At 33.7% G+C, this 24,134-nt stretch overlaps 1 protein-coding gene across 5 annotated transcripts in view; it reads right to left on the bottom strand.

Moving 5' to 3' along the window:
• LOC117317266 (supervillin-like) overlaps positions 1–24,134 on the bottom strand; it is a 118,325-nt gene that overhangs the window by 63,608 nt on the left and 30,583 nt on the right. For all 5 annotated transcript variants that reach the window (XM_033872004.1, XM_033872006.1, XM_033872005.1 and 2 more), the window contains exon 3: positions 1,817–1,914. In XM_033872004.1, the coding sequence (XP_033727895.1) occupies positions 1,817–1,914 (98 nt within the window). The remainder of the gene's footprint in view (positions 1–1,816; positions 1,915–24,134) is intronic.

Raw genomic sequence — 24,134 nt, 5'->3', positions numbered from 1 at the left:
ATTCTAACAGACATGTATACAGGTATATTATCAATTATCAGTTCATGCTCAGTTTTAAGCCCACCCTATGTCAACATGATTTTACACGAATTAAGTTCTTAGCATGATGTTTTTTAACCTGTATCTTTAAACTAGCTCATATTTTCTTTGAATTTTAAGTTTTGAGGTAGTTTCCACCTAAATTTCAAATAGATTTTCGTTGTTTCAAGTACATGTATGTATGTTCTTTCAACATGCATTCATATGACTGTATCATTTACATTATTGGTACAAAGTTTTGTACATGAATATTTTTGATATTCTCATATCTTAATTATAATTGCTTGCATCAAAGATGCAAAAAATGTTTTAAATGTCGAAATTTTCCTCTGTTTCATTTTTTTTTTTTGCGTTTTCACTCTTTATTTTACACAAAACTCTTTTGTCAAATACTGATCTTGTCTAATTTAACAAAAGTTAAAAATACTGGTGTCATGAGACATCAAATTGGTGATGTCAAATTAAATTTGATCTAAGAAAATGGTACACTCCACACTCTTCGGAAACACACACATGCATGCACATTCAGGTAAGAAAATACTTGTTAGAATCATTTTTTCATTTTTTTTATTTTCAGCAAAGCTGGTTTTCTTTTTCAATGTGCATCAACTCATGAAGGGACAAAAAAACAAGGGAGATAATTATCTTTTATTTAAATTCCATAGAAAAATCTTGGCAAATTAAACAGTAACAGTTTTGGTAGCACAACAGCAAACAAAACACAAGTCATAGGGGATATGTGTCAATGTAAATGAAAGGTAGAAACAGGGATAAATACAGATCTTCCTTTTACTAATCATAAACATGTCGATGATTTGTCTACAAATGTAGTGTTCACATTGTCTACAAGGAAAAAAGATGAAGGCATTGTTATCAGTTATACTTATTACATCAATTTTAGATTATTTTTTCACCACTGGATGTGTTAGACTTTCAGTCACATGTAAGGAGGGATTTCAATTATTTTTTTTTTTTATATTATTATATATATTTTTTTATGGAACTTTATTTAAAAAAAACAATTTGCTTCTGTTTTTAACATTAGTTTGATGTTTCTCTTTTTGTGAGTGCCTTGTTTAAGTGTTATTGCTTTGTCCTAAAAAATTCCAACTCTCGTTACACAATAATTTAAGACTTTCAACTCTCATGATGGGTTGTCTCCCTTCTTTCTTTTTTTTTTAATTTTAAGCTTTGAAAATCATTCTGGAAAGCTAGCAAATGGAAATTTAGTGTGAGCAAAATTTGTTAAGCATTCAACAGGGATAAGATATCTAACAGATCAAGAACAAGCAATGTAAATTGAGCTCATTTTAAACATTATTTTAAAATTATGCTATTACTAGAGCATGATATATTATATTTCACATTGATTAACACAAATACTGTTTAATATGCGAGTTAATTTGTGAATTAAATTTAAAAACTGTGAAAAAAATCAGTGAATGTTATATGGTTGTGAGTTAGATGTTCTTTGTAGCAATACATTAAATAATTAATTTACACTCATCTGAAAATTCCATCAAAGTTTAAATTTGTTAATAAAGAAAATATAGTTTGCTCTGTTTTTATTTTAACTACAAAAACAGTTTCCAACTAAACTTAAAATGAAGTACAATTGTTAATTTAGAAAAAAAAACCACACAATTTCAAACAATACGTGAATAATACAAATTTCAAGTTGAAATTCTACAGAATTAAAAAGAAATATATCAGACACGTATCAAAGAATTCTTAATCGAAAACAAACTGTCAGAAATAGGTATTTAGGAAGACTTACCGATTTTGACGACTGGTATTCAGACGATGTAGAATCTTCTTTAGAGGATACTGATGATCTGTCTTCATTCCTTCCTTCCAATGCTTTCCTTCCAACATCTGAAAAATTCAAAGAATGGAAGATTTAATCAGCTGAGAATTTTAACCTGTGATATTTAAAACAGAAGAAACATACAGTATATATACATGTAGCTAGGAATGTCAGTGAGACCTTTATATCAATTGGATCCAACATTCCAAAAGATTGTACCATATCCATCCCATAATCCACAAGTGTACCATATCCATCCTATAATTCCACAAGTGTACCATATCTATCCCATAATTCCACAAATGTACCATATCTATCCCATAATTCCACAACAGTGTACCATATCTATCCCATAATTCCACAACAGTGTACCATATCTATCCCATAATTCCACAACAGTGTACCATATCTATCCCATAATTCCACAAGTGTACCATATCTATCCCATAATTCCACAAGTGTACCATATCTATCCCATAATTCCACAAGTGTACCATATCTATCCCATAATTCCACAAGTGTACCATATCTATCCCATAATTCCACAACAGTGTACCATATATATCCCATAATTCCACAAGTGTACCATATCTATCCCATAATTCCACAACAGTGTACCATATCTATCCCATAATTCCACAAGTGTACCATATCTATCCCATAATTCCACAACAGTGTACCATATCTATCCCACAATTCCACAACAGTGTACCATATCTATCCCATAATTCCACAACAGTGTACCATATCTATCCCATAATTCTACAACAATGTACCATATCCATCCCATAATTCCACAAGTGTACCATATCTATCCCATAATTCCAAAACAGTGTACCATATCTATCCCATAATTCCACAACAGTGTACCATATCTATCCCATAATTCCACAAGTGTACCATATCTATCCCATAATTCCAAAACAGTGTACCATATCTATCCCATAATTCCACAACAGTGTACCATATCTATCCCATAATTCCACAAGTGTACCATATCTATCCCATAATTCCACAACAGTGTACCATATCTATCCCATAATTCCACAACAGCGTACCATATCTATCCCACAATTCCACAATAGGGTACCATATCTATCCCATAATTCCACAAGTGTACCATATCTATCCCATAATTCCACAAGTGTACCATATCTATCCCATAATTCCACAACAGTGTACCATATCTATCCCATAATTCCACAACAGTGTACCATATCTATCCCATAATTCCACAACAGTGTACCATATCTATCCCACAATTCCACAACAGTGTACCATATCTATCCCATAATTCCACACGTGTACCATATCTATCCCATAATTCCACACGTGTACCATATCTATCCCACAATTCCACAACAGTGTACCATATATATCCCACAATTCCACAACAGTGTACCATATCTATCCCATAATTCCACAACAGCGTACCATATCTATCCCACAATTCCACAAGTGTACCATATCTATCCCATAATTCCACAAGTGTACCATATCTATCCCATAATTCCACAACAGTGTACCATATCTATCCCATAATTCCACAACAGTGTACCATATCTATCCCATAATTCCACAACAGTGTACCATATCTATCCCATAATTCCACAAGTGTACCATATCTATCCCATAATTCCACAACAGTGTACCATATCTATCCCACAATTCAACAATAGGGTACCATATCTATCCCACAATTCCACAATAGGGTACCATATCTATCCCACAATTCCACAATAGGGTACCATATCTATCCCACAATTCCACAACAGTGTAAATAATCTATCATGTTATAAGCCATTAAACATATATATAAACTTTGACTCAAAGCAAAGGGATGGGCTTACCTCCTAGATAAGTTAGTGATAATCAAATGTGTTTTGCAGTGTTGATCTTCTATGTTCTTGTAAACAAGATCAAGGGTTTCATTATTTTTTTTTATTATATCTGTAGACTGAGAGGCCAACAATAGAAATGTAGGGTATCAAGGGTGGGAAGGAGACAAAGGGAGCTGAGGTTGTTCAAACACATATTGGTTCCCAAAAAGGGGTCAGTCATTATCATTACTACACTTTCATTGCCTAATGAACATGTGGGCTTGGTTTTCTTATTTCTGACTTATAGGACTGAAATATGTTTTATTGACAGATTCCAAGTCTCTGCTATAAAAAAATTCCAGAGATCTTAATTCATTGTTTCATTCCATAGCCGTTTTATTTTGAACCAATGAGCCATAAGACTCAAAAGTTCTAAAGAATGGAAGTGAACATAACAGGTGTGTGGAGAATGTACATACAGGTATGTTAATTACAGGTGAAAACACAGGTGTGACTTAAGAATGGAATGTCCACGTTGTATAATATTAAGTTAAACACTAGATTCAGACTCAGCCTCTCCCAGGTTTTTATTAACACTGTGTCATCACATCATGCCCTGTCATTAATATCTGTACACAAAAAACACTAGAATCATGGTCTTGCTTATATTAAAGTAAGATTTTCACTGGTGAAGAATGTTTAATATGTCTTAAGGAAGTATCCTTCATTCTTCTTAAAGAAGAGTTCAACATTTATATTATTCTGTGATAAATGTTTATCTAGGCTAATAATCAATAAAACTTAGCACAAGAATGTCAACAATGTGATGGTATGATAATTCTATATCTAATTTAAAGACCTAGATAACAAAAAGGGGAGATAACTTGCAAGAATGATATAAGACAAGAAATGTAAAAAAAATGTTTTGCACACTGACATTCACTATCACATCTACATATGTGTGAAGAGTCACATGTTTGCCTATTTTATTGCAGCTAAGGACATTATGCATGTGAAACAATATTCTTCAATAGACAAAATTTCTGTAAGAAAGAAAACTACAGAGGGAGGTAACTCTTACACAGAACACATGCTGATCGATGCACAGCATGTGCAAAAAAAACAGGAAGATCAGTGCAATGGTCATATTTCAAATGTTCAAATCCTCATTTATTCTATCTTCAATGTTATGCAGCCCCCAGGTATGTCACAACATTTCATTGCAAAATTATACACAATGTTGAACGGGACTATGTCACTCTGCATGATCTCCTGGACAGACATGTTCCGTATAAAAGTAAGAAAAAAGCTTTTATAGTTCTCTCAAAACACAACACCTTTCCGGATCAAAGCCATATCACTCCTTTAATAGATATTCTCACTGTGCATGTATGAAGGTGCAGTGCGTGTCACAATTCAGTGTTAAGGCAGAAAATTTAGCATCTATCCCTAAGACTATTTTTATTCTTCCATTTGCATTACGAATTACCGCATGTATTGAAATTGGATATTCAGTAAGGATTACAGTAGCTGAGTTACAAAGTATCCAAGGTGTGGTTTGATCACATCCTTGGGCGCTTTGTACTTCACATGCAGCTCTAGATCACAAAATGGCCTTTGCTTCCAAGAAATGACCTTGGCTTTCAAGTAATGACCTCTGCTTTCAAGAAATGACCTTTGCTTTCAAAAGATGACCTTTACTTTCAAGAAATGACCTTTGCTTTCATGATTGTCCTTGGGCAAGACACTTTACCTCTATAGATAGCATGAGACAATGTCTTGTATGTTGTTCAGTAAGGTAGCCACCAGCTACTACAAAATGACTGCATGCTCACGGGCAATAAACAAAGAAATTAAACAGATCTTCATACTAAAGAGTATAACATGTGAGAGGAGATAAGAATTACCATGGAGTTATCTACCTTGGAGGTAACTCTCCTATTTTTCTTAATGCATTGTACAGCTACATATCACATGCCAAAGTATCAAATGATACATAAAATACTTAAGAGAAAAAAGATCTGACTTAAATTTACAAATCAACATGAATGTCTGCAGGTAATATCAATTCAAGGAACATTTCGCCTCATTCTAAAGACTCCCATGGTGTTACAAAAGTTGAACAAGTATCCACGTCATTGCCGATGATGTGGTTTCTCGTGACTTAAATGAAAACTTATTCAATATATACATATAGACTTTGCATGCCAAGTAAGCAGACAAAATACATCCTGAAATAACAGACATGCTTTAAGGTATGGTAAGTACTCAATTCCATCAAAGGATTACAGTTGTATTGAACAGACAGGTGGAAATAATCTCTAATGTAAAGTTGTTTGAATCCTACACGGTCTACGAGTGCGACAGTTCGATTGTGTCTGTCATGGCCATGTTGATACTACTGGACAGTGTTGTCACCTACAAGTCACAAATGGATTGAGACCGTCATATTTCTTTACTCCTGCAGTCAATTTTCATATATTCGGTGAAATATATTGCTGAATTAGTTTGACATCTAATTGCATTTTTTAGAAATATTTCTTAATTTGATCGATGTAGTCTTCATATTTTTTTCTAGTTTCTCTAAAGTAAATTAGAATAATTAATGAATTTCTTAAACTATAACAACAATGGAAAATAACCTTCCAAGCTGCAAGTATACATATACATTTCAATATAAATTGGTCATTTACCTTAAGACCACAATGTATATGTTTAACCTTCTCACCCCTGAGTTATATAAGGTAAACCCATTAGTGCCTGATCTGCTCATTGACCCGGAGAGTTCACTGTTACTAATAGGGGTTACAGCACCACATGCTGAAGGAATTAGTACAAATACAATAACAGTATGTTGATGTTGTATACTTACAATAAACACCATGGAAAATGTATCCAAATAATGTGGAAATCCACTGGAAAAGTGTTCCCGCGGCAACCATTATGTCAGTTAACTCCATGATTTTGAATTACAGGTGGAATTTTAGAGCTAAATCTAAAAATAGCAGCAGATATAGATCTATAAACCTTGTGTCACTTTCCTCCTTGTTTTCACAATCAGTTTGGTGTTGGTACAATGGTAATCAAACTTTGATAACAAGAATGTATTTTACAGCATAGATATGTGTATTTCATGATTCCATCAACATTTTCTTGTCTGGTTACCATAGCGACATATATTGCAGTGTTTTCTTCGACAAGACGTCTGTTTTGTATTATAACAATTCCACTACGTCATTAATAGCCAAAATATAATACACATTCGTGTGCAATCAACACGATTCCATCCTCAGGTTTCTTTTATCAAACAAGTGCAAAGATAGCGAGATTGGCTCCATCTCTGCCATACACACCACCAAAGTTAGAAACCATCGCGTATCACCAATGTGATATATATCCATACAAATAATTAACCTTGCTAATAACGACTCTGCGGTAAATGATGATATCCTGCCCAGATGTAAACATACTTGTGGTTCCGATGATCCTCAGTAAACACAAATTCCAAAATAGACACAATTTCTTGTTATATGTTTCCAAAGGAATGGTCATAAGCATTCGGTGTAATTTCTTCCGAGTTCACAAAAAGGACATTTTTCTGGTTTTTGGAGGAGAACTATGACTCGGTGAGCACATGTTACTGACCACATGTGTATCTCCATGTAAACAGATCAAGCTCTGCCTATTATTACACAGAGTAGATATATATATGTATATACAGGTAAACTATCTCCGAGGGGCAATCTGTAGGTTCAACACAGCTATAAGAAGTAAGAAGTACTTAGCCTATAGTTCTCGGTACTACAGCCTCGTAACGTCTGTCTAAGTATCAAACTATATGTTCCTCCTTGCTCGGGCCAACTTTATTCCGTTTTTATTCCATTTTTATGTTTCCAAATGATGATATCAGCAAACGGCTATATCCCACACCTTTAAAAATCAATTTAGATTGTCGTAAAAATATTTTCCTTTTGGAACTGGACAACCCTCTCTTTTAGCACATTCAATCTTCAGCCTAGTTTATTTCAGGTGAGAAAGGAACAATAAGTTGTGTGTATATAAAGATCCAGGTCAGTCAAGTAAAAATTGAAAAGCAATGCCTCAATCAGTCGAGTTCTCCATTGTTGTAAGCCCATATAGTCAATGAGTTAGTATATAATACGATCAGAAATTCAAGGCTATGCTTAAAACCATTGAGTTGATAAATCTTTCTCTCGCAGGTATTGTAACACAAGTTTGCTAAAATTACATTCCATTTTGCAATTTTAAATCTACAATCTTTCCTTTGTTAAATTTTGATCACAGAACTGCAATTGAATGCAACTTTTTCAAAGAGCCATAAGAGGAATTACCTAAATCAAAATACTTCCATATTTCTATTTCTATATACAGTGTTAGCAAAAATCCCCTCCAGATCCCGAGTAAACTAAACTATACAGAAAAGATGAATATTTGTCCTAAAGATAGTATCTAAGAAAAGATCACAGGGCGTAAACACTTGAGGTTGAATTCGGCTCATTTACTGTTTGTTATGAATCAAATTTGACATCTCAATATATCTGGAATTTCTCCGACACAAACAACAGAACATGAAGCCGGTTTTACATTAAAGGTAAGCTACTTAAGCCCACACTCAATGCTATCACGGATGACATGTAAACACTGTTTGATACAGTCCGATACCAACATAAAACTTCTCAAATCTTACAATAGACATGTCACATTAATTAACTCTATTGTAAAATTCTTCCTTTCAAAAAGAAAATCCTGCATAATCTTCAAGGCGGGGAAGCATTCTTCTTCTACATTCCTATGCTGAGTTTGGGTAGTCTGCGTATACTTTTCTCCGAAGTGGATAATGCACGTTTCCCTTGGTTGCCCTACATCAAAGCTCTTATATTGCATGGGGGTACCATTTTCACTCTCTAGACTCTTACTCTCTTTAAGATTTTTTTTCCATCCCCAGAATTATTTTCTGGAGTACCTGGAGATTTCGTCTATAGTTTTTTAAACTCCATCCATGGATATCTTACTCTAAGGAAAAACTTCCATCAACTGATTCATCATTTTTCATGGGTATAGTCACGTGGATTTTCAATATTCAAATCGGTACTTGACATACACATTAATCTTCTCCGACATCCCTGTAGTTTTAATTCTGTCACATCTCTTTTATATGTCGTCCAGCCAGCTGTTCAACTTTTCCACCTGGGGTGAATTCAGCTCAAAACTTAACACAGATCAGAGAGTTTTTCTAATACACATCACATGACCATGTTGAAACTAATTCAACTCAGCATCATAGCACATCATACTGTTTTACACAAAAAGAGGATTATGTGGATGAATTGCAGTATAGTTCCATGTTTTATGCTGATGTTATACTTTTGCAATATTATAGTCTATCAGACTACAGACACTGCCATCTAGCTTCTCATTTGTCTCACTCAAGTTACGATATGAAATATACTCCAAGGAATGTTGCCAATTCACCTTGATCCTGAAGTAACTTCCCATTTACCATGCTCAAATTACGATCGAGGAAGGTCAGGGAAAGCCTCGACTTAACCTTGATCCATTCATTTTAACACATGGCAAGTTTTAATCCTCAGCGTTTTCTTTGTAAATTAGTCCTGTACAAACTTCCAGTGTGAACGACTTATTAGAGCGACCAGTATGGCCGTAAGTTTTGTTATTTAATGTCCAGTTTACCGGTAAGCTGATCAAACTGAAATGCCCGGCAGGTATATACTGTGTCTCATTTTGTGGTATTTTTAAACGCACAAAGAAAACAAAAAATATACTTTAAAAGTACTTATAATATACCTGTTGACAGTCCCAGCTACAAGTATACGACAGTTCGTGGTGAGATGTTTAAGATAAATGTGTATTACACATGTGTGCTGTTTACACATACACCAGGGGCTTTAATCCTTACTGTGATAATTCTATCAACAGAAAAAATCTTCCGATTCCTATAATTCAAAGGAGTCCCCATACATTAACAGTTAAATCATATCAACTTGTACAATGTATGTATTTCTGGTGATTAATAGTAAAATATTGCATGTTGTCTGGACTGGCTCTAATGTGCCAATGGGTATCAGTGCCAATTGAAACACCTTTATAAATGAAATATCTCATAAGATTGAAACTGTTTTTGTTAGTATGCAGCTCTTGTGCGCAAGACGACATTCAGCCCCTCAGGTCAGTGAATCTTTTAAATCACATACCACACAAATGTCATGTCAAATATACCGGGCAGTGTAGTGGAAAAAATGCGACAATATATACGGACAGTAAGTTGAACAATATATGACGAGAGATTTGGCAAGACTTCTTCCAACATTTAGATGGAAAGCAAAATATTTTTAATATTTCAAATTTTGATTTATATCCAAAATGGTTGTCCCTCCCTATTTTACATATTTTTTTTTTTTTATTTAACTTTAAATTCAACATTTGCTTTGATCCCGCATGATATATGCACACAACGTCTGACTTGCGTATGTCTCATCCGACGCACAGCTTATTATACACCAATATATCTACTGAATGATACGGGCATGCTGGTTATTATATATTTCGATCACTTTTTAACAAGATATAAACACACAAATCTTACTCAGATGACAGTATGATAACACTACATATAAACCAGTAGTTTGTGTAACTTCACAGACAAACAAATGTAATGAATCAGACAATATGTCACTTTGACAAAAATCCCTGATTTTTCATATTGCCGAGAAATTGTCTAAGGATTTACTCTGATGCTGGTAGAAATTTCATACAACAAGGAATGTTTGAAATATTTCATTTTGAGGCCTATGAAACATCTTGTGATTCTTTCATATTGTAGAGAAATGTTCAAATGTTCATTTACAATGTTTCAACATAGTTCAAGGCACGTTACAGAATTTTAAACCTTTGCATTGATAAAAACTTCGTAATAAAAATATTTGTCATGTAATATAGCTAGAGAATTTCTATGTAAACCATTAAAAAGTGTTATAATACAGGTATACCAAATTTGACCTAATAAGTGCTCTACGCATTACAAAAATATAAAAGGAGTGCGCTTAATATTATAACCATGTATGGGGAAAGTTTGGGTGAAATTTGGGTGCAAAAAGCAACAATCTTTTTTTTTCATTTGCATATTTTTGTGACCGGACGCTCTACATTGTTATTGTTGTTGGTGTCTGTCCGGTCAAAGGAATTATTACTCAAGTCATCTTTCCAGTTCCAGCTTTTATAGGTCTTCTCTTAATATTGGACAAGCATGACAATCTACTCCTGATATGTTATCCCTTCTGACTCTTGCTTCTGTCTCTCTTTCTCTCAGACTGTCCTCTAGTTTTACTAAAGTTAGGATTTACTTGAAATACAAATTATATCTGACTGATGTTTATATTGGTCAACTAATGATATTTCGATTATAAGTGTACCCATCATCTAAAACGGAAAAATTTAGGTGGGTGCACTTTTACGGACAGGTGTATTTCTTAGGTGGAATACGGTATAAAGCTTAATCATCACTTTTCAAACATTTTAACACCTTCTCACAGAACGGAATATGTATATTTGGTGCTTTATATATGTTTGACAATCCTAATCCTAATTATCCTTAATCAGCTAGTACAAATGAATCGGGAGTAATATACAGCTCTCTCGTTGTCAATACAAAACACTGTCGTCAACAACGAGCCTGATGGTTATTGAACAGTAATACACAATGCTTGTTGTAAATAAAAACAAGGCTGATTGTACGTCTGTGGTCTTTCAGGTAGAAAAAATACACACACCTGGGGCTAACGATCTGGTGTGAATGACATGATTTATGTGGGGGCCTCCCGTGTTGTGTATTAGGGAATTATTGAGTATATTAAAAAATATTTACACCAGGTAAGGTTAAAATACAGGTATTTACACATGTCAATGCTTAATTATCTTTTTACCTGGATATAATGATTTTTTTTGTTTATACAAATTCACACCTGGTATGTAATATAATACTCTATCATAACACAGAAACTGTCTTTCAAACAATACAAAACATTTCGTAGATCATCATAATAACAGACTTTTTGCTAACCAAAACTACAAAACTAGAATTATAAGTCAAATCTGATTTAATAGATTTTTGTGATTTTCCCGTAATAAAAGTTTTATGAAATGTGTTTTAACTTACATATTGATTCGACACGATATACAACGTTATCTAATCATTGGTTCACACTCCCTCATTACAGGTTACGTTCGATGCATCGAAATCGACATTTAGTTATTATCCAGACCATATCAGTAGCATTGTGCAGAAGAATTACTGAATATAATATGTATATGCCTCATCTTTTGATGATCTTGTTTATTTATTATAGCATCGATCCAAACCGGTGTTCTGTGCACTTGAACACTCGCTGAGACAGGTTGCGATCGCCATGATTGTTTACTAGGCGCGTTGCATTGTGGGGGCATATGTGTAATGAACGACAACTCTTTTTGTGTGTGCGCCATTTTCCGAAACAAACCCAAACAGCAATACACATGTCACGGTCATTTAAGACAGTCTATTGCTTCAGCAGTTCATCATCTATGATCAAACAACTAATATACTCATAGCAGGAACACAACGCATCTCGAGACGATAATGAATGTTAATTGAAACGATGACATTGTACATCGTAGTGCCAACCCACGTGTGTATGACCGATATCGGACCCAGAGTGACAAGTAGTAAATAATGAAGTGTATGCAAATATTTTTATGTGTACATTTATAAAGAATAACAACCCATGTATTTCGTATTTACTCTTATATTTTATATTTTTAATGCAAATAACGTAAACAATCATATAGCGCCCATTTTGAGTACCTACCTGACGATCTACATGTGTATAAGAGGGGCCAAAACCCAACTCCACCTATACGAATACTCCGGTTATTTGCATATTTTGTCATGGAAAAAGGGCTATGCAAATAAGCGGGTTGCTCTGTATATAGGAAATATTTAAAGGGGCATAACTCCAATGAGTAGGGAGTTCTATATATATATATATAAAAATACATATGTGACATTTTTTTTTCTGTCACAGACACACTCCAATGATCACACATACAATCTAATAAATTAAACATGCATGTTGAACAAATTTAAATCTTGTCATTCAATGAATTTTGCCAAAAAAAATCTAACTTTACGTTCTTCATCTGACAAGTTTGAACTATCAGAAATTGTGTCAGTTATAAACAACCAGAGTTTGAACTATTACTAGCTAAAAAAAAAAAAAAATTCTAGAAAAAAATCAGTGTTCGGACTATCCGCGTGTTTGAACTAACCAAAGGCTTACTGTATACTATATATGAATACAAATATGGTGAACAGATGGATGTATCAAGGAAAATAAGTTGTAAAGATAGAAATGATTCAGCAGGACTATAGGAGGTAAGAAAGTTGCCTTCTAAGAATAATGATTATGTGAAAAAAATTCAGAAAATAATTAAGTGACAATTCTAAGTCAAGAAAATTGCTGTGCCTAGCACCAACACAGATGCTCAAACCAGTTTATATCCCTGTAACAAGAAATCTTTTATTATCCTGATAATAAAAAAAATTGGTTCAATATCACACTATCGATAAAACTTCCAGAGTTTTATTTAAAACTTCTGCAGGCCAGCTAGGTCAAAGACTATGAGGTACGTAACATTGTGCCATAATACTGTTGAGTATATATTACAAAGCTTTGATAGGTTTAATGTATACCGTGTTCATAGTATTAATGTGTCAGATTTGGGATTTTCTAGTTAGTTTTCTTCCCCTAAAGTACATTATATAATCAGCGCTACACATACTTTCTAAGCCATTGAAATATACCCCAATCATAAAATACACATTGAGTTCCAACTTAACACTGGTCTCATTTCAAACATTAGAGATCCCTTGATGAAATTTGATATGTATTTAATGTGAGTGTTTAATGGAAATTTTATACAAAGTACAGAGGATTTCAGGGAGGTTGGCCATGTTTGATGTTTTTGGGTCTGTTCAATCAGGACTTAAATCAAAGGATTCATGTACACCGTGTATATATATAATGTATTCATTGTTTCATGAACACCAAAATAATTCAATGTGTGAAATAAATATATACAATAGAAATAATTAAAATTAATTCTGGAAAAATTTTGAATTTTATGAACTGAGCTCATGACATATTAAAAATATTGAATTATGATTGTTGATTAATAATTTTACACAACATGTAACTAAGGGAGCTAACCCAACTGAATTTTATAGTGCATTAAATTCATCAAGTTATTCAAAATTAATTTCAAATATTTTCTTCTTCATGTTATAAACCACTAAATATGTAAATTATATCTTTAATTTTGTTTACCAGTAAAACTAAGGGAATGTTTTTATTTTCTAAACTTTAATTATCAATACCAGTGCCATATATTTGTATCCCCATCAAAATAGTTTGATATGACACCAGTATTCTGATTGACAGAGTATTACAGTGTTATTTTAAGCACAAAAACATTCTGATGTAATCTGAAAGATCAACTGTGCATATCAAGGACTTATAGATATAATAATTTACCTAGAAGTCAATATTTTAACCCTTATGAGGTTATGTCTTGTAAAATTTCAGCTCTGACAATTTACACTACTTCATAATTGTCATAAATTGTCCAGTTATATTTCAATACTGAAACTCTAACTCACACTTAAACTTTGGTCCAGGTAGAAGTCACCTAAACCATAGCCACTTTACCACCTATATAATGTCATACAACATTGCCTGCTATCTCCGCAGGAGTGGGGAATTTTAATGAACGCTTTTGTTATTATGTATGACAATACTCGAAATTGACACCTGATACCTACAGCCCACATTCCTGTGTTTGGGATATCAAATCAAGGACTGAACTATAGGTGAAATATTGACAACAATTTACATAAAAAGTTACATAACTACTGTATATTATATCTTAATAAATCTCTGTAGGTGAGCCTCACATATACCAATTTTTACAGTTTTCAACTCTTGGTTGATTAGGTAAAAAATTTATTACATAATTTTACTAACATTATTTCATTCTTATAATATGAGTGATATCTAATTTTTGATCCCATAAGACTTCAAGTTTCAATATTTTGCTGATAAAATCTCCTAGGTAATTCTAAAATTGCAATTGGCAGAGCAGACGAAAGCATAGTTTTAATAACAGATTATCAAAAAGAGACCTACATTGTATAAACATTAATATCAGAGCCTGGGAATATCCCTGCAATCCAAGGGACAAGGGAAGTAACTCTTACAGTTTATGTCAGACCTAAAATATTTCACTATTTTTTTTATAAAATTCTTTTTGGTGAGAAAATTATTTTCATAATGAAACATAACTATTATGTAATCATATACTAAACATGGTTTCAGATATATATTCATGATCTTTCAATGTTAGTATATATGAAGAAGATACACTTTTTCGCGGAAACAGAAGATAACATTGGGATATTTGCTACTGTTTGGAGCTATGTACGTCATGTTATCAAAGTTGTAAAAAGTGTAGATCCTTACCTGTTTTGTTACAGCAGTTGTGATTGGATAATATCAAGGTGAAGGTCGATTTATAAATAACCTGCTGCATTTTCATGATTCCTTTCACAGCAAAACTGTCCAAGATGCTTATTGAAATGTTGAATCTTCATACATTTTTATACAAAGTGTTCAATGTCAGAACTAGCTGTTCAAGGCTAGGATGTAGCTTTTCTTCTGCAAATTAATATCTGCAGGTGACCTTTGACCTTTACCCATCATAATCTGATCATACATTGTAAAGGAAAAGTTTGAACTCTTGAGACAAAACAGTCTACGATGTTTTCTGGCATCACATTTCTCTTACTCTAGATATTTTTATAAAAGATTCCATTAAAAATGTTCCATACGGAAAACAACTTATTTCATAATCCAGTGCAGTTTTCAATGTTCTAGAATCTAAATAAGCATACTCTATATATATATCTATCAGTTGTATGTACAGGTTATCTACTGAATAACATGTACATGGAAGGTGTATTGAATTATTCATAACATTTCATTATATAAACCAAAATAGATACATCTGAACTAATTTCGTGATGAAATCCTACACAGAAGCCAACTTTCTTCCGGCAGGTTTTCCCTGAAAAAAGCTTTTCAATCCCCAATGGCTGCCAGGATTTTAATCTTCCAGTTTCCTGTTTGCATGTTTTCCATTAAAGGATCGAATCACAAAGTTCTGAAGTGAGAAATTATGAAGATATCCACCACCCTTGATGGTGGCCAAAGTTTAACTTCCTGACCAATATCAGATCATTATATAACAATCATGAAGAATTTCTCTCGAGCATTATTAGATTGAGCTATCTCCTTCAGAGATAACTTCTTCAAAATTTTCCCAAAAACAATCCAGTTGTCACTCCAATATTTTACAGAGCACAGACTCTCTTCATGATTCACCAGAATATAAATTCCTTCCAATAATCAGAATAACGCTAGCTCGCACTTGTCCAAGATGTTCCCCAGAACAGGTCCCAAAGATGATATATTCAAAATTTCTCTAGAACACAAAATTCTGTTTAAGATTGGATATATACAGAACACAGGCTTTCACTAACTTCCTTCAGGACACAGTCTCTCGCGGAGATTTTCTTTTCTTTGGAACACCAAAAACTTGTCAGGATTATCCAGAACTTGGGTTTTCGCTGAAATTCTCCTGTGACACACTCTCTGAGACCTCACTCATGTGTAATGGGACCATCGGTTACAGACAATTACACAAAAACTCAGTGAAGATGAGCACACCAGTTCGTATTCTTAAGCTAACAACAAACAAAAACTTTGAACATGATGTATAGAACACGAAACGCAAATCACAAAAAATGAATTAAAAATAAGTTTCCATGGCAACATAAAAACAAAAAAACCCACAAAAACTGGAGGACAAGACTGACCCTTGACCGTCGAGCGCTACCTGTACAGGTAAATATACAGGTGTGTACATACAGTAATCAGGTAAATCAGTTCGTCTGGCTGTCTAAATCAGATCACGATTACCTAATACATGTTGTCAATTATTCCAGCCGGTTGCTGCCCGAGGCCTACACATGCACCAACGCTCTAACACCGACATATAATCGCTTGTTGATAGCTTGTGGACACATTTAATTATTTCTATAGCACTGTCCATATTTAATGATTCTGACATTCTGGACATATTCAATAATTGTCCAAGCATATGTGGTGACAATGAATGATGGACAGTTTTAATTTACTACAGGAAATCTCCATCTTCACTTTTACCGTTTTTTTCAAAAATCATTCAATATATCAAAACAGACAGACGTACATACCCCATAGTCTCCTAAATGTGTTCCTTTATCATAAGATTTTCACTTTATAAAAGAAAATATTTCAAAAACTGTTGAAATAAAACATTCTCATACCATAAATTAACAAAAACAATTATTTCTGATTTAATTGCACAATGATTTTTTTTTTCAAAATCAATTCCATAATGATATACATCCAAAAACTTTCAAAACTAAACTGAAGAAACTGGTTCATTCTATAAAAGGAAATCAGAATGAAAATTGACTCTGGTGTAGAAGTTTGATGATATGTTGTTGTCAAGAATTCAGGGTTTTATACTGAAACTCAAACATGCAGATCTTAAGCAGATCTTGCGTTACAATACAAATTGCCATAGCAACATGCCAATTGAAAATCAATGTTGGTGAAGGGACTTCGAGTGCAATCACCATGGAGATGGATTATATAAGGTTACAAATTGTCCTTTTCACAACATCTGTAGAATTTCCCACCATTTGTGAAAATCAAATGCATATTTTTTATACTGATAAGGGATATAACTTGTGCTGGAATTGACAAATGATTACGGTATCATCAAAAGATGAAAACATAAAAAATTCTGTAAGAAGAAAACAATTTGTCATTTAATTTTCTGTATACCTGAGAATGAATAGAGAACCAGATGGAAAGAAAAATTACTATAGCTATATAGGGGAATCACACTCTCATGTCAGGCCTATAATTTTTTTATGTTTATTAAATCCCAATGTTTAAGGCTGAACAAATGATTCAATATGAACAATCAATTAATTCTCACCTGAAAATCAAATACACAGACTCTCATCATTAAATGAAGGCAATTTCAAAATGTTTTATCATCATCGATCAATATCCAAAAATTTATCAACATTTCTGTTTAAGTTTCCAAGACACTCTTTTCAACAATATATAAGATTACACAAATTAACAGCTGAGTCAGTAAATAATCTACCTTGTAATAAAAAGAGTTCATTAAAAAACAAAATTTGATATTTCCCTGGTTTTATCAAACACAAAAATTGCTTTTTATCAAAGTTAATGGCCGTGACAACTCTATATCCATTTCCCCCCACAAAACATCTCATTTTTCATCCTTTTTCTGACAAGATCTCATTAAGGGGCTGCATCATCACAACCTTGGGGGATCGTAATTCCATTTTAAATTGGATATGACAATGGATATGTCTCCTGATATGCAATTTAACATAAATGCAGTACAATCCTGTGATGCATTAGGTAGAAATACCTCTGTAAAGCTTTATACATATACAGTGCAACTTCCGAAAACCGAACCTTCTAAAAACCGAACACCTCTGAATACCGAACGAATTGTCATTGTACGGAATTGGTCCTTCTTTATTATAGTATTAAAAAACTTCCAAATACCGATCCCTCTGAATTCCGAACACCGGACTGATTTTGTGTCCGGTTCCTGTTAAAATATAACAAAAATTACTTCTGAAAACCGGTCTTACCTGAGCGATTATGACACGAGGTCAGGCCAGTCAACCGTGAAACAACAACTGTGACGGGTATTGTGTGAAGCCTTATTGTCTCGGGACCTACGTAGGTGATTTGTACAGGTATCCAATATATACCCCAAGGGGGCATTATGACGGAAGGCCTAGTGTATAATCAACACGACAAGTATGAAACAATGCCACACTTCATTGAAGCGCGTCGGTTCGTTTATCTTCTCAATGCAAGTAGAGCTAGAAGCCTGAGTTTCGCATTTAATTTAAATGAGGCCCAAAAGGGGTTGTTTTCGTAAAGAAGCCCGTGATGTTTTTTTTAGACAACAGCGATGTCGGAAATACGACCAGTATCATCTGATCAATTGTAATTGATATTGAAACAAAACATCTTCACACCCTTTAATATTATTTGATGTGTAAAATATTCCGTATCGGACTATTGGCCCCATCCACATGACGAAGCTTCACCGGATGTAACAAAATATAGGCCGATCGTAAAGTGTAGTTGTACATGTGAAAATACTGTTTAAAACTATTGTTATAGTCATTTGCCTTTCTTATATATTCTGCAATATAAACATTGATTAACTTTCATAATATGCATATTATTCAGACAATCCAAATTGTCTAAGTATGTACGTGCCGTTTTGTAATCGGGTGCATTCTAATAAAACATCGTCCAACCAATTATATCCAGAATTTGACCGTTCATTTTTCGATCAACTTCTCCAAACCGAACCCTCTATAAACCGAACAAATAGTCATGTCCCATGCATGTTCGGTTTATAGAGGTTCCACTGTATATACTCATCTCCATGGCAACCAAACAGGTAATAATTCTAATAGGTAATGTACCTAGAGACCTCAAATATATGTCCTTGAAATTATGTAACGCTGAGGTAAAGACTTGACCTGAGGACCAACAGCCTCTAGACCAACAAACCATTTGTGAACATCCTCACCAAAAGTGTTCCAACCCGTCCATGCACCGTCGCTACATTTCTCGTTCCTTCAATAAAAGTGTTTGACCCCGAAAAAACACAAGACACTTTCTGTGAGTATATTTAATGGGCACTAAATGTAATGGGAGAAGGAAAATACTCTACCTGGACTGGCCAAGACTCCAACCCAATACCTTCAAACCCAATAGACAGTCTTTCTATCAATTGAACTACCCAGCAACCAGTCAAGTTTATATATAATATCTTACACAAACTTAAGTAATAACATTAACCATTAACATGTCTGTAGAAATCATTTCAGAAAATAAATTTCAATTTTCTTTTTACAAACAAACTGTATAAAACTTAGCTCCAGTAATTCAGAATATATATACACATTTTATTGCAAAGTTTGGTGATTACTGATCCTCATTAAATAATCTGCAAGATTGAATTTAAAAATCAAATTACTTCATAATCAAATGTGCATGTTTTCCCCAGTGAAGTCAGATATTATACTTTTTTGTTTTTTTTGTGAATTTAACAAAACAGAATCAATGCAATCTAAGAACAATGAGATGTCATGTAATTTTACATAATGAATAGGATTTATTTCTGATTGGCAAAGAAACATATCTAAGTTTCTCCTGAACTGTCTTATTGCTTTTCAAAAAATTGAATTGAAACTCATTAAATGAAAGATGACACAACACCCTGCCTACACGAGGTGCCTGTATTACCAACGTCTAATTGTGTAATGGTCTACAGTTCTCAATCAAACAGAAACATTAGCACACCCTATTGGAGTGCCATACTTCGATGGAAATTGAACACCCTATTATATTAATGTAAATGATGCTGTTTACACCTTAATTTTTGAAAATGCGTGACGTGAATTCTGAATCATACATGTAGATGACAACACTCTTAAAAAACAATTCTTAGGCTTCAATCAGATGGAAAAGCTCAAGTAAAAACAACGGTGAACAATGTGACAACAGAATCAATTGATAAAAACTCCGACCAAGAAATGTCTGTAACAACTTTTCAACCTACAAATGTCTGAAACATTACTCGATCTGCAGACCTTCAAATACATGCAACAACTCTGACTGACAAACACCTATAATAATTGTTTCCGACAATATTTACTATTTACCTATGTGTATAGGCCATGGCAGCATTTATGGAAGACATCTTCTTTTTCAGTATTTACAGTGAAGATATAAATCCACAAATTTAAGACAATTTGGTAAATATTAAAAATATACTCTACAGACCTATAACAATTTTAAATGCATTTAGGTAAGATGACCCAGTGACACAAATGATATATATACAGTGTGGACAGACAGGTTATGTGTCCACTCTGACAGGAAGCTATACATCAGCCCAATCACACTTGAAGGATACAGATTTATCCATGAAAGTCAGACATCAATTTCCATACAACATCTGATCATATACAATTTCTTGTCTCCTGGATATTCCCAACCATTTCTGATCTTGAATTCACATTTGTGGTTTTCCTTCATCACATACAGCCATCCTTTGAATTCAACACTGCAGATATCATATATAGTTCTCTGCCAAAATGACCAGGTTCCAACAAGGTATTTTGTATTTGACAGTAATTTTGCGACAATACTACCTCCTCTTTGACAGTTTTAATCACTGTGAGGATATATAATGATCAGAATGCCAAGAAATTTTACTTCTGCAGCTTCAACGCTTTTTTCTTCGCTTTTTTCTTAGGTAGTTGTAGCACTCTTTATCTGTGCATAGTCTGCAATTATACAAGGCAAGTCAACCACCATGATGCAGTTTGTTTTAAATACAAGTGATTCTCATCCATTTCAGCTTGACCACTGTCCATCTGACCAGCTGATAGCACAAAAAGATACACGTCTGAAATACTATCCAGTTGAACTTGGTTCAACTTTTGTCAGCACTTAAATCAAATTTGTAAAAATAACATCTTCAATATTGATAATCCATGTCTTGGACACGCTGTCCACAGAAAATCTGACCATGTCACAAAAGGCAGAAGGGATACTATCAAATCAATTTTGATCTGCCTGGACTTTCCTCAGAACAATGGCGTAATCCATTTCTGGCCTGTTTTAAACTCCATCCAGTAGAACCACTGACCACTCACTCTACAGCCGACAGTCAATCTGTGATAGGTTTGTGCTTTGGTCAATTTTCAAGTAAAATGTCAACGAATGCAGATGTAGATGATGGATATGGCCATTTACCTGTCAGTGTAACACCTGACTGTCGTACAGGTATACAGTATACACAGTCTGCCATGTGTGGCTCTCAGTAAACTGTCTATAAGTTTACAAATCGTACCCAGTTCCACCAGGTTACTTTAATTCTGCTCATGTTTGCTGAACGGTAACCGTGATTTTCCCTTCCTGTTCGCTGAACAGTGACCAAATTACCGCGGGAGATTGTGCGTCTGCTAGTCCATGACATATATATCTGGTTGTAGATCGATAAACAGCTCCCCAACACCTATACTATATATCTATAGCTACTTACTCAAGTCTTAATGCTTCACAATAATCATATCTCTCTTCACCGCCTCACAAAAAGAAACTGTTATCTTTCCACATCTCATGAAACTAACATATTCATTTCAGTGTCAAAAACCCCCAGAAAGGACCATCAGATCCATTCAACAATCAGATATTCATGTCACCATACTGAACATAACAATGTCTCAAATGTCAGTCAGTGCATCATGAAGGCATCCTGTCAGCTAAACAACGCGATGTATATAAATAATATTGATCCATGTATAAACATTCAAGAGTATATATATATATATATATACAATGAAGCGATAGATACCAGATATACTGTCAACTTTCCAGGGAAGCCAGTAGTAGCTTGATTATGATAATTCAAAACAAATAAACAATGGAATTGTTAAAGGAGTGTGTGGAATATTGTTCGGAGCATTTATTTCCAAAAGAGAAAAATAAAACCTGTCAAAAACAATTGATGTATGTATAAGAAATAAATTCAGAGTAATATAGTGAAATCATTATGCAAACATATACTGAGGTTCAGAGCTCTCAGCTATCATATGGCTTGTTAAAAAAAATGTACTGAATTAGACTTCTATCTGCAATCATTAATTACTTACTTCAGAAATGTTATTTTTGTATGAAATATAGAAAATGAGATCTGTTGTCAGAGACTACAACATATCATATAGAGAGTATCAGCTGTTTACCTACACTGATTGTGAGACTGACAGGTATAGTTAGAATCAACATGAAAAAATAAACCCTGGAATGAGTTATTCCCCCTTTATCTGATTTCTTCTCTCACACTTTGTTAGGAATTTTTCACACAGCTCTTTACGGAGTGTAACTCTTCACATAACTACTGTAAACATTAAAACTGTGGCATGTAACTGGGATACGCAGGTTCTGTCACAAACAGAATTACATAGGACAGCTGAAAGGATTGTAGAAAAGACACACAGATATTAATTAGCACCTTTCAATAAAAACTGAGTTAAGATTAAAAGCCAAAACAAATTAGACTGCTCTATACAGCTGCTTCATCCTTCAAGGTCAGTGATGCTAAGGGTCATATGTGATGATGATAGGAGGCAACCAAATACTCCAAATAGATCAAAAGAAATGTCAAAATCTAGATGGAGTGGTGCAAAAGTAACCAATACTTTAACCAACTATATAATTATCAATAAATCTCATAATTTTTAATATTTCGTTTCAAAGGAGCATTAAGTACCAGTGTACATTCTGAACTTTTTCTACCACCTGCAATCTCAAAGGATTGTACAAAAGAGACACAAGGTATTTGAGAACTATTCTATAATATATTGACAGCATCAACAATTTTTTAATGTTTCTGTATAATTGTAATTCCTATTTGCGTTTAGAGTTTAACCTTCAATATCAGGCAAATAGAACATGATTTTGAAGAAAATGTCAAGGTTGTTGCCAGAGGCCAGCTCCTAAAATTGAAAAGTCCTCAGGAACTAAATTTCCTAAAGTTGTGAATACTAGCCTTTTTAGGTATCTCCATTGTCAATATTGACGAGATTTCCCTTAGCAAAGGTTATGAGGGCTTCTTGAAGATAGTCAAGAAACCTCTGCAGGAACAAACACTCTTTAGGTATTGACAGTCCATGATGAATATTGTTGTCAAGTAGATTTCCAAAAACAATTCCTCAGAAAACACCACTAATTTAAGCTATGAGGTTATCCTAAAGCTAAGAAAATACCTCAGAAACTATCACTGTTAATATGTATGGGTAACACATCTCTTGCTGCTTACAAATCCTATCAGGATTTCAATGTTTGTGAGAAGCATATTGTCATTTTTATCATCAAGTTTATGGATGTCAGTTAAATTGAAATTCATGATTATTGTGATTATTGTCACAAACTTAAGATGACATGCATTTGAATTTGCAGGTATGCAATACAAAGAAGAAGTTTAAAGAGAGATTTTAAACTCATAATTACAAAGTTTCTATTCATTCATGAACGAAAGCCTTTGAAAGTTAGCATTATGTAAATGAGTGATATCTGCCATTGGCTAGTTTTGGAGACCCTGATCCCATTGACATCATAATTCTGACACCCAAATGGGTGTGTGTT

The sequence above is a fragment of the Pecten maximus genome, chromosome 19, assembly GCF_902652985.1.
Source record: "Pecten maximus chromosome 19, xPecMax1.1, whole genome shotgun sequence".
Classification (NCBI taxonomy): Eukaryota; Metazoa; Mollusca; class Bivalvia; order Pectinida; family Pectinidae; genus Pecten; species Pecten maximus.
This window is presented reverse-complemented; position numbering and strand designations above follow the sequence as displayed.